Source organism: Sylvia atricapilla, chromosome 14 (assembly GCF_009819655.1).
Source record: "Sylvia atricapilla isolate bSylAtr1 chromosome 14, bSylAtr1.pri, whole genome shotgun sequence".
Classification (NCBI taxonomy): Eukaryota; Metazoa; Chordata; class Aves; order Passeriformes; family Sylviidae; genus Sylvia; species Sylvia atricapilla.
Window position 1 is genome coordinate 6,897,899 of NC_089153.1, and position 12,687 is coordinate 6,910,585.

The following is a 12,687-nucleotide window of genomic DNA, read 5'->3' on the forward strand; positions in this document are numbered from 1 at the left end:
GAGCAGGGAAAAATTGAAATTTTAAATGTATAACATTGGTCACTTTTATTAATTGCAAGAAAATTAAAGAAAGCTCCTAAATCACTGATGGCTGAGGGGGAAAAATAAATTAGAGATCAGTCTGGTACCAGCTGAAACAGCCTCCCCTGTGAAAGGTGATTGACACTCATTCAGATAGTGGAGACTCTAAGTAGATAAGGGAAGGTTATTTCTCTTTAGAGTACTTCCAATTCAGTGATCTTTTTTAACTTTCTTTTTTTTTAAGAATAAGATAACCTTCAAAAGAGTTAGTCTCCATTCTTGAAAGTTATATGTAAGTCGTTTGACTACAAAATGAGACAATGCAGAGAGTGTAAGGATTATAATAACTTATATTTAGGCAGCTGATGAATCCAACTGGTTAAGCAGGCTAGTTCTCAAAGCATGCTTTTAAAAAACTCATCACAGAAAAATTGGAGTTGAGTGCAGCAGTTTTATTGAAAAAGTACACAGGTGTGTGCAATTCCTTTATTAAAATGTTTTCCAATACATTGGACTAGGAGCAATTGATGATCAAGAGATATTCCTTTTTTATACATTTTTATTTCCAAAACTATACAAACATTGGAAAACTCTCCTTTCCTCCATTTCAATTAATAATAATTTTGTAGTGATAAGTTATAGGTCTCCCTTTTCAAGCTGCAAGCCCACTTTTCTGAAGGTGGCATTTTGCATCTTTGACAATTTAAAAAAAACCCAAAATACCATCAGTCATATTTACATGTGCTTGAGGTTGCATAATTGAGCATCATACAGTTTCTGAAAACCAGTGGTTTTCAAGATTCACCCAGGTGGGTTGAAGGTTTTAAATACATACATAACTGCATACATGTGATTTAGTAGCCAAGACATCCTCTGTTCCCTTTTAATTTCAAGGCTATCTATAAACTCTGTGCTAGCCATGGTGAAGGTTTGTTTCAGTAAAGGTACTCACTGAGTGAAAGCAGCACTGACAACAACTACTGCTGATCAAGGACATGAATGGGCAGAGAATTGTGTGTATATACAATAGAAGGACTAATGTTTCAAAATTAACTCGAAGCTCTTATGTAAAAATAATGTCTAGAATAAAAGCTATTTCCTGTACTGAGTTAAAGAATAAAAGACCCTCACAAACACTTGTGTAAGGAAAAAAGTGGGTCTCAACGTGGGAAAAGAACAATAGAAGCACACTGATTAAATTCGGAAGCTGATCTTGCAGTGTATAATTACTGGAGGTTCAGTTGAAATATAGCAACATTACCAATGGGAAATGAAGGCTACAACTGCAGAGGACACATACATTACACTTTATGAGCTATTATATTGGCCATACAGATTTGTCTATATGTTATTTAGTTGAATCCTTAAGGCTTCTCTAATATCTTGCATGACAGTGCTGTCTGCTTGGATCTTCCATGCATGAGGGAGAAGGGCAGTTTTTCAAGAAAAAAAGAAAATTAGGTTTGTCCACATTTCAATTACAATAGCACATCCAGAGACACAAAATAAAAGACAAAAACTTTATGGTACCTTTTTTCATTTATTTTGGCCCCCAAAAGATGCATGCACTAGACTTTATGTACTATAAGGTATTGAAATATATACAGCATTGTACATGTGCTCTTAAAGGGATGGCAAAGGGAAAGGTCTGTGTTCATCTTGGTGGGAGTAGAAGTTAATTTTCCTAGCTTAATAATACCTATTCAAAGTGAGAGATGACTCTTCCAAAAAGAAAAGCCCACAGAGAATAAAGCTATAGCATAATTATAGCCAATGTCTACAAACTGTACAGCACTTTACCTGGGAATTCTCTATCTCATTCCTGTTTGGAATCGCAGTATCAACTATTAAGTGATGTTGCTGTGCTCCCCTTGCCCTGTTTCTCTCTATTCCAGCAGGTATAGGCATATATTATCTATTGACATGATTTTATTTTTAAATTATTTTGGCATGTGGAACTGACATGTAATTCACAATAACCTGATGGCAATTTTCTGGACAAATGATACGACTGATATTTATGGGGTTATGGCACTAAAGACCACTATAAAGCGCATCATAAATACTTCAAGTGGATTTAGGAAACCATCTCTCTAAGAAATCCAGTGAGTAAGGCTGATATCACTGATTTCCTACTGCTTTTAAAGGTACAGGTATGATACCCAGTAGACCAGGTTGAAGAGGCAGAAGGCAGTGGGGAAGAAGATGCGGGCGTAGGAGTCCATTTTGGCGATGCGGATGTGTATCCTGCCGTGCCGCCACGCTCCCGTCCGGCAATCCTCAAAGCAGCAAAAGAAACTGGCACAGTCCTTGCCATCCAGACACTCATACCCATACTCCTCATCCCTTTCTTGGAGGTGTGTGGCATTGTTCATTTGAATTGTAGCTGATCGCGGGCGGATGTCAATAGTAGGCGCCTAAGGTGGAGTGGCGAAAAAAAAGAAAAAGATGGTAGAGGGAGAAACTTTGTTATTATCACCAGATCAGCTGTGGGGGGTGATGGTCAACATGTACAGAGTGGTTCTGCCTGGGCTACATGGGAAATTGCTGAGGTGTTCTAATGGCCATACCACCTTGAACTTATTAAAATCAGTTGCATCATACCCTTTAGAGGAAAGCAACACAAATCAATCTAAAGTCAACAGCTATGGGCAATTAGCATCAAAGCTAAACTGAGCAAACATGAGAGGTTAAATGAAACATCCAGGAATGTAATTGATGGTACTTTGAATTTTTGTTTTATAGTAGCTACTTGATATCTGAAGGCACTTTGCATATTGCATATGAAAGGAACTGAAACAATTGGAAATGCAGGATTTTAAAAGGGGTGCTTCATGTTAAGAAAAAAGCAAATGTGTATACACAGGAAAAAGGCAAAAACTAGGTCTTTTGAATAAGATTAGGAGAATCTCTCTAAGACTCTCCAATTATTTGAATATATGCAGCTCACCACCTACTAATGTTCACCAGCTAGAAGGTTCAACATGTTCCAAATTTTATATAGTAGCTGTACATGTATATATGCATACATATATTTAGAATGAATTGAGCAAGTTAAGCATTCAAAACATTTGAGCACTGGGTGAACGCTGGGATGATAGGCATTGAAATTTCATGCTGATAGTTATTAGGGAAAAATAACAGTACCATTCCATAAGTGTGTATACTCAATGTAATTTATTTTATGTGCTTTCTTCCCCCCTTACCCCTATGCCCCTCTCCCCCCCCCCCTTTTTTTTTTTTTTTTTCCTTTTTTAATAAAATCTCTGCATTTCTGAATGAAGATAGGGTTTAGATGTGGAACACAGCTAGATATGTTTTCTAATTTTCTAAGTGTGTTGATCCAGTGACAACATTAAAAATCTATATGTATCTTAAACCCTTTCAAAACTCTGACTTTTTTTTCATAACAAACAGCATTTGAGTAATTTACGATGACATTGAGTTTTTTCCAGGTCAACATCATGACAGATTTGGTGTTATAATAGGAGTGAAATCACAAAGGTGAAAAATCCAGGGTGAGATTTGAGTTCTAAAAGGGTTTATTGCAGGTTTTTAGGATAGCTGGTGCTATTGGATCCCATGGCAAATTGAGAGAGAGGAACAGAAATATTTTAACATTAAACTCTCTTAATTCATGCAATCCAATAATGTTGGTTACTCTTGAACTTAACTAAGTTCAGAACTGTAGTGCATTGGTATTTGGGCTGCTGAATCAACCTACAAATTGTTTCAAAATTTGTAACCATTCTACTTGAGTAGTTGTCTCTTTAATTAAAAGACCAAACAAAACACCACTATCATCTAACTCTAATAGTTAAATTCAGCAGTCGCATGCAGTGAATTTCCATTCCAAAAAACATTATACCTTGAAGGAAAACATCCGAAGAAGCTTTCATTTTGTAGACAGAAAAGAGAATCAGAGGGTTTTGTTTTAAATTAAAGAAAGGAAAGAAAGAGACAAAAATAATGAAAATTAAAAATATGTTTCTAAAACACTGTAAGTCAAAAAGAACTAAATTTATAGAAAGGTTTGGATTACAGCAATTGAAACAAGTATCTGTAACATAAAATCCCCCACATTTTCAACTTTTCACTGTCTTGTTTACATCTGGGCCAAAGAAATAAGGTATCAAACTCCTGATAGATTTTCATATCCTGAGGGGATTCTAGTCTTTTATGCTGAACTGTTTAGAAAGAGACCATTCACAGTTTACAGAAGCACTTTTTAGAAATAATACTTTTTACCTGCAGGCTGTGCCCTGAACACTCTACTTCTAAGGTTTTTAGACTCAGTGATTAGGATTCAGGCAAACATTTATAGTTCTGTTTCTTCTCAGATGCTGACAGATAAGCAATGTAATGAAAAATTCTTTGTCCTTACATAAACACCTTAACGTGAAACAATTAAATCTAAGATGCATTTAGTTTTGCTCCTTTACCTGACTGCATAAGACACACATACACACAGACACTTTTATTTCCATCTAGCACAGAACCCATCACTTTATCATTTTGCTTTGGTTTTTTACAGTCTACCTCAGCAGTTTTTAAACTTGAAATTATAGGAATACTAGGTAATGAAAAGTTCCTTAATTCCTATCTTTTCTATATCTATTTTTGTGATGTATTTCAAAACTAAAAGAGGATATCTTCAAAAGCCCTTGAATATTTTAGCAGAGCAAATTCAAATTACTTTATTCCTTGCTAGATGCCTGAAATGGAGATGAAAATACTCTTTATTAATCTAAAAACTTTTTCTTTCACATTATTTTGTTGTTGGTTGGTTGGTTTAAGGTTTTTTTGTCGATTGTTTTTTTGTTTGAGAGTCTTTGTTGTTGGTGGTTTTTTGTTTGGTTGGGGTTTTTTTGTTTGTTTCATGGGGGTGTTTTGGGTTTGGGGTTTTATTTTTGGTAGATGATTAGGCTAAATACTCTAGAGATTCTAGACAACATATTTGTCAGCTCAGTTGCCAAAGGCAAGGAGAAATCTGTCCTAGACAAAATAGACATAAAATTCTTTCCCTGTCTGGGCAAAAGCCCAAACCACTACTGAGGGTATTTCCAGGATTTTTTTTTTTATAGTTGCTATTATATACATTATTTGAACTATTGGGTAACATATATCCATAAGTATCATTATAAGCTACTGCAAAATCCCTTTCTAAGGCACAGAAGTAGGTAAATAAGGTAAGAAATATAAGAAAAAGAATTTAAGGAAACAATGGAAAGGAAACAGATGCTTAAGGGGAAGTTGGAAAAAGCACTAAAGTTTGAATATAAAAGTTTATCTGTAGTCCTGATAAGCAGAATAGTCATGTCAATAATGTGGACATAAGATAATGGCATAGAATTTTACTAATACTAAGAGAAATTAAGATCTTTTCTATAAAGAGATCTATATATAGCATAAATAATGGCTTTGGTAGTTGTGGTTTGCAGAACACTTCGGTTAAAAAGATCTTTATCCTACGAAATTAGTTACCTCCAGAAAACGGTAATATGTGAGCATTTGATTCTCAGAGTGACTGTTTGCATTCCTATTGTTACAAAGGATGGGTATATATGTAATAGAAAAGTATGAAAAAAGGTACAGTTATAAAGAGGGATTTAAATGCTCTCTCAGAAAAACTAATTACATTTTAAGCCTTGCTGGTAAAAAGATACATACTGGGTTTTTCTTCTTTTTGTCTTTATCCTTGCTTGGCTTTCTGTTGCTGACAAAGTAATGCAAAGTTCCATACTCCACCAGTGCAGAGAACACAAAAATAAAGCAGACTGACACAAAAAGATCCATTGCTGTCACATAGGAGACCTTGGGAAGAGATTTACGAGCAATTGTACTTAGGGTGGTCATTGTCAGGACAGTTGTAATTCCTAGTAGACAAATAGAAAACAACAGAAATAATATTACTTCAAGTAGCAAACTGATTTTTGCCAGTTATGTCTCTCTGATTGGTTTTGAAGTGTGCCTGGGGTTCAAACATACTGCAAAGATATTCAGTAGCACACTCTGGCAGTGAAATGCCAGTTCAATGGGAGCCCAGAGGATTAACAGGGGTAGGCAACATCTTTGCCCGGTCACTGCCAGGGCTCTCTGTAGAATACTTTGGTTAGATGAATTCTAAGAAATTTAATTTAAGGCTTTGGTTTCATAGTTTACTTCTGGGGAGTCTTTATTTTTATTGAAAAATTGAAGTTTAGGGTTTATGTGCTCAAATGTTTAAACAGAGCAAGAGAAAGATCTACACGAGAGAAGTACTGTGACATGCCTCACCTTTCTTTCCCTTTCAGGACATTATTGAATGTACTGTGATGTGAAAAACATTAAAAATGCATTAGAATAGTTAAAATCTACCACATTTTACATGGCAAATTTCCCACCTTTGGTTTTGCCTTATTAGTGGTGCAAATAGACTAATTCTCAACAGAGGGCCAAGTCTGTTTTGTGTATTCAGATAAAATTTAAAAAAAAAGTTGAATGCCTTTTTTAATTTTTTACTTCTCTAAAGCAGATTTTGTCACCTCTTTTCAAGGAGGATGTATAAAAAACCAATAAAATGCTAATGCTTTCTCTTATGGAAGCCACTGGTCCTCTGTTGTTCTCTTCTTTCTAGGGAGTCTGGAATGAAAATTGTGTCCCCTATTTTACACTCCAGTGCTCTGTGCTGTGGTTCTATGAAGAAATGAAAATGAAGAAGGAAAAACTGAAATAATTCTCACTTGTGTGGATTTAATGTAGAAGTAGAAAAAGTGTTAACGTTTCTCTAGCTGAATGTTTCTGCTTTGTTATTTCTTACTGTTACAGCTGCTTTGCACAAGCAAGATTAATTTGGTCTCTCTTAGTTTATTTGTGGAGCAGTTGCTAAATGTATAGAAATTTCCAGTTCTGGTTAATTGCATGTCACATTTTCATGTAAAAGGTTTTGGATACCACCAAATTCAGTTGCTTTTTTTTGCCTGAAGTCTGCATTTGATTATTGGTCTCTAAAGTGGTCATGGTGGTACATTCTCTCCTTGGACCAGTTGGACACACAGCCAGAAATGTGGGTTCCTTCTTGGTAATTATTTAATTTGTGTTACCAATCACTGTGATATGGAAATAGGACAAGTGAAACTAATGCATCCTGCCTCTAACCCAGCTGTGTATCCCCATCCTCTTGATGTTTCTAAAAAATACTGCTCTATTCAGAAAAAATCTTAAAGTTGTTTTTGTTGACAATCTACAATAGTCAGAATCAGACACTGTAAAAAGGAAGAGATGCAAATATAGCTTAGTCCTTGTTATTCCTCAGAAATTCTGCATTCCTCTAAATGAGGAGAGTTCATGTGAAGTTATCTCTTCTCAAATTTACAAACAGGTGATCTGCAGAGGTGTCAATTAAACATCATAATGCTTGAAGGTAACAGGCAAGAGAAACTCACCCAGTGATGTTCTGGCTGGAACTGCATCCTTATTAATCCAGAAAGAGACCCAGGACAAGACAACAATAAGTGTGCAGGGAATGTAGGTCTGAATAGTGAAATAACCCATTCTCCTGCTCAGGTTAAAGAAGACAGACATGACTACATAGTCTCCTGTAAATCAAAAGCAGAACAAGACAGAATTACATGTTAGAAAACCAATATAAAATCTATATAGAAGGAGTGTGTGTGCATAAATATTAAACTGATATTCTGATGACAAATACATGCATACATCTTCTTCAACACAGCTCTAGCTCAAGAACCAGCGGATTTTCCACACTAAGAAAATTACCAGTTGTGCAGATTCACTCAGGTAACTTTGCCATGTGATTTCAAGGGTAACCTGCCCTGCACAGCATGACTTCTACCCAAGTCATTCCTCATAACCAGACCTGCCTGGTATTTTTTATTTGCTTGCAGATCTTCTGTTGTATTTTCTCCTCTAAAGTGATTTGAACCCACATTTCCTTAGTGGCTAGAAGCTGGGCTAGAATTTACTCAGGTGTACATAACACATCATTCTTATTCAGTAGTTTGTGATTGTCTTTTCAGGCTCTTTTCCTCTCTCAAATTATTAAATAAATCCCATCTGGGTTCAGGGATGCAGGAAAGCTTCAGTTCTTGCCGTGGTTAATTTTTTGTTGTAATTTTTTGGGGGGTTGTTTTGTTTGTTTGTTGGTGGTGGTTTTTTGGGGGGTTGGTTGACAGAATTTGTGGGGATTTGTTATTGTTGTTGTTGTTTTGGTTGTGGGGTTTTTTCTAAACTAAAAAAAAAAACCCTAGTTCTTATCCTTACTTCAGATTACAGCACTCCTGGGAAAAATCTTGATTGCAAAGGAGCTACAGAACCCCAGGCTACAAAGACCTCATTGCAATTCAGTGAAATGCAGCCCAGAGAAGTCTCTAATGGAAACAGGATATGATTTGCAAATACAGAGTAAGGTAGTTCTCCAGCATTATCAAAGAGTCTCTGTGGCTAATGCAAATTCTGCTTAGATCAGTACCTTTGGTTAACATTGAGTTCCCTCTTTTCTGACATAATTAAAATTTAAATTTCCCCCAGAATAATCACTTTGAACCTGACCACAAAAGAAACTTCAGAGATATTTTTCAACTGGTGCTTCTTTGTTATTTTTTTTTAATTTGAATGTCCATATTCCTGGGATTAACTGGGTTTAATTTAATTATATTATGGTATAATTAAACGAAAAACATAAAGCCCCCAAATTTTTTATATGCAGTTCATAAGGTGGTGGCAGGACATGAGCAAATAATTGTAATAAGTACAGTCTGATTATTTCCTTAGTTCACAGATAACTTTGCATTATATATGCATGTCTTTCATATATCAAAAATGTCCAACAAACCTATCAAAAAACCACCACTCATCAGAAGCACTGCAAAGCTGAAGCCATAAAATTACAGTATGACTCATTCTTCATCTCTCTGGATCATATATTAACTTCCAAAAAAAGGGTTATTTTTTCAGTTTTTGGAATTATCTTTTTTATTCATTCACCTTCATATATGCTATTAATAGCATTGATATTTCAAAATTTTTTCTGCTATGATATGGCAGAGATCACTTTAAGCAGTAGCTGTATTACTTCCATGCAAGTATTTTTAAAGAGCAGGATTTTGTGCTCAATGTTATTATATAAATTTAATGGGACAAAGAATTTCCAGAAGTAAGAGATGAAATATTGTCATAGGGCAACTGTGATACTTTTATCCCCAGTTGTCTGTTCTGTGTGTGCTCTATGTTGTGTTCTGTACCTTTAAGACTGGTTCTGAGAGTGAAGCATAAGGAATGAATAATATGAAATAACAGAAATTGATACGTGCATAAAAAAAATCCAAACTACTCCAGAATTATATTTGTAGGAAACTCTTCTCAGTTTCTGGTATTTAGAAGTCCACAGCATTGTTCTGGCAGACCTTATTTCTCATGCATTGTAGAACTGGAAATGTTTTACTGAAAACTCAAGGAAATAAGAGCCATATATATTTTATAAGAGTTTTAAGGTTTCTGCTAATGGAGAAGTTAAATCAGGGGAAGTAAAAACTTCAGTGTCAACTATAAGTTGCCAGGTAGTGTGGAACTGACCATTATGAAGAGTCATTCAAGCATGCATAAACTGTACTGGGAATCACCTGCTTCTCTTGGGCACTGTCACTTTCTCCCCTAATTGTTACAGTTATAATTAGCATTATTTGCATATTTCTAATAATAGCAATTTTTTTTTTTAATTATTAAGTTGTTCCTATCTCAGCCAATGAGGTTTACCTTTTCTTTCTGATTCTCCTCTACGTGTACTGAATTGCCAGCCAGGGAAAATTGTGACAGCAATGAGATAAGGAAAACGGGACTAAGTGGTGGAATGCTTCAGACAAGTGTTTGCTGCGATTGCCAAGTTTACTTAATGTTGTCATGATACAGCAGCAGGTCTTTTAACAAAAGTGCTCTGAACATACGAAATAATGCAAGACCTGAGATGTGAAGTTTGAGACTCAGTCTCAGTTGTCACAACACATACATCCAAAATGTCAAGTGCATTAAGTCCCCTGTGGAACATGGACTTGACAATGCTTTGCTTTAATCACACCTTTCATGATGGAATCTTGCCCTGGCCCTGTTTTTATCCAGATTTGGTTTATTTTCTGACTCTATTCATGCACTTCTCAGCTCTTTAGCTGAGACCAGCTTAAATGCTCTGTTATTTTCAGATTATCTCTGTGCCTCAGGTGATTCTTCACTCCTGGTGTGATGCCTGCATGAAGCTGTCAAACTAAGACATTGGTTTAGTAAAAAATGGCCAGACTTGATCCTCAGCACAATGTCATTTATTAGTCCTCACTTGGAAAATTGATAATCTTTTCATTATTACTTCATCCTCTTTCCCTGAGCTCTGGCTCTTGTTTGTCCAATATTGTCTGCTGCAGCAAGAAAGCTTCTCAGCCTGCCAGATTGCTGCTTGGAGCACTAATACACTTTTGGAAATTTCTAGAAATGAATGATAGAGCAACCTAGCAGTATCTTTGTAAGACAACATACTTAAGTACTCAACATTTGGCGTGCTAATTAGATGATTTTGGATTACTTTACCTTTCACCAGAGACCTTACATTCCTATTGTCCATTCTGAGGTATATTTCTATTACACGTGTCTAGAAAATAACACCTCAATTATTTTCAATTTTTTAACAAATACAATATTTCCCTGGAAAAAATAATCTTATTACACTGAGGAGCATAATAACTGATCCTTCATGTATTTAGACCCTTCCAGTCTTTCTCTGAATATTTCTCTTATTCCTCTGTAGTCAGCTGTGTTTGTATCTGTATATAGAGACAGACATAGTCTTCTTCATCTGAAGATACAATAGCAAGTTAACCAGTTTCTTCAATGACATTTATTTAAACCACAATGCAATCCCTCAGGAAAATGGTATCCAGGTCATATTTATCCTCATGTATAAATGCGCATATCATATTTTCTACTAAGTTAATATTCCTCCTAATTATGTTTGGAATATCAAGAGAAAGATCAAGAGATTCAGAGCAGTATTCTGACTGGAGACACAACATCTTTGTGCTGCCACACTGGATGGGAAGTTGAATGTTTCTCTTGGGGCACACGGGAGAAGTGCATGGACCTTAAATCATTTCCAGAGTAGGAGGTCATTTGAAAATTAAGTTCGTGCATCAGTATTCAGTGCTTGTGACCTTAGTAAACCCTTGCAAAAGGTTTTATTTCCAACAGTTCTGTTCCATCCTAATTTACACAGGCTCAAAGCAGTCTGTAAGAACTTTGGAAATTGTGCTCTCCCTCCTACCCTACGCTTGTGTGACATGGTGGTTTGAACACCAGGATTCAGGCTCTGTCAGGCAGTAGGGGAAGGGAATTCCTGATTGGAAGAACCATCTGGGCACATGTGCTGGCCTAGGTCCCAAAGGTTCAATAGAAGGAATTAGTCGTGCCAGGAAGCACAGCCGGGGGGAATGTACACTGTACTTAAGTGATTTAATCAGCACAGTGGGTGTGATCCTTCATTGCTTCCTGGTTGAAGAGTCCTTTATACCTGTGCGCAGCCAACTGGGAATTATACCCATTAGTGCTCTCTTTATGCTTGTTTAAGTGACTGTGCAAAGTGTAAGGCACTGGGGGGAAAAGCCTCCAATTTGATCTCAGAAGTGATTTGGAAGCTAGTGCAAATGCAAGAGAAAAGAACAGCTTTGTAACACTACAAGAAATTGGTGGCTTAATTATAATTCAGGTAAGCAACACTTAGAGCTAAGGTTTTTTCACACTTAAAATTATGAGATTCTTTCTGTTGTTTAAAACACTGCTGGATTTAAATTATTGAAAGAACTCCAGAAGACCTTCAAAAATCATGTGTTTGCCACATGGTCAAGTTACTTGTATGTGTTATTTCAGTTCATTCTCAGATGGCTTTTGAGTAGGGAAAATTCAGTGTTTCATTTCTGTTAAGGATGTGAAGTTTTGAACAGGGAAATTCAATTAGGTGGAGGGCTGGCCTTGTTATGGGTTCACATTATTAAGTAATTCATGGCTAAATTAAAAGCTTTGGAAAACAGTGAATGTGTGCATAGACATGTCCATATGAATAAGGTTTCTTGGAGTTTTTAAGAAACTTTTATTTCTCTCTCTGTTTCTTACAAAGCCACACACCACTCTGAATGGCACCACAGAAACAGATGGCGGGTAGAAGTGGCTCTCTTCTTCTCAAACTGTGTTTGTTCCACATAGATTTTTATATTTGTAACCGCATATATTCCACTACCTAAAATCTCCAGAATTTCTCTTTGTTGCTGAGATTTTACAACACATGAGCTCATCACCTCATGCTGGCTCCATGGTGTCAGGAGTTTAATTTTGGAGCTCTTCTCCCTGAGTAATGACAAGTCTTTTACCCCAGGGTCTGAACAGGATTTTCTTTGAGTATATAGTTGCCTTAAATATTTTTGTCAATATTTAGTAGTATAAAAATCAATGTCTGTTTTAGTAATTCTGATAATGTCAATAATGTAGAGCCTTTTGTGCTTAAATTTTTAAAGTCTGTGGAGAAAATAAATTATGTAGGAGAACACTGGTAATGAATCAATAATTGCCAGCAAAAGCTACCAAGTATCTTTATTATATCTTTTTAAAATTGGGAGTTTTTCTCCACTACATGAA

At 35.9% G+C, this 12,687-nt stretch overlaps 1 protein-coding gene across 1 annotated transcript in view; it reads right to left on the minus strand.

Annotated features, from left to right (window-relative positions):
• Nucleotides 1-1,899: 1,899 nt before the first annotated feature.
• GABRG2 (gamma-aminobutyric acid type A receptor subunit gamma2) overlaps nucleotides 1,900-12,687 on the minus strand; it is a 62,807-nt gene continuing 52,019 nt past the window's right edge. Inside the window, 4 exon segments of the mRNA XM_066328961.1 lie at nucleotides 1,900-2,438; nucleotides 3,890-3,913; nucleotides 5,692-5,897; nucleotides 7,446-7,598. Of these exon segments, the coding sequence (XP_066185058.1) occupies nucleotides 2,163-2,438; nucleotides 3,890-3,913; nucleotides 5,692-5,897; nucleotides 7,446-7,598 (659 nt within the window). The 3' untranslated portion in view covers nucleotides 1,900-2,162.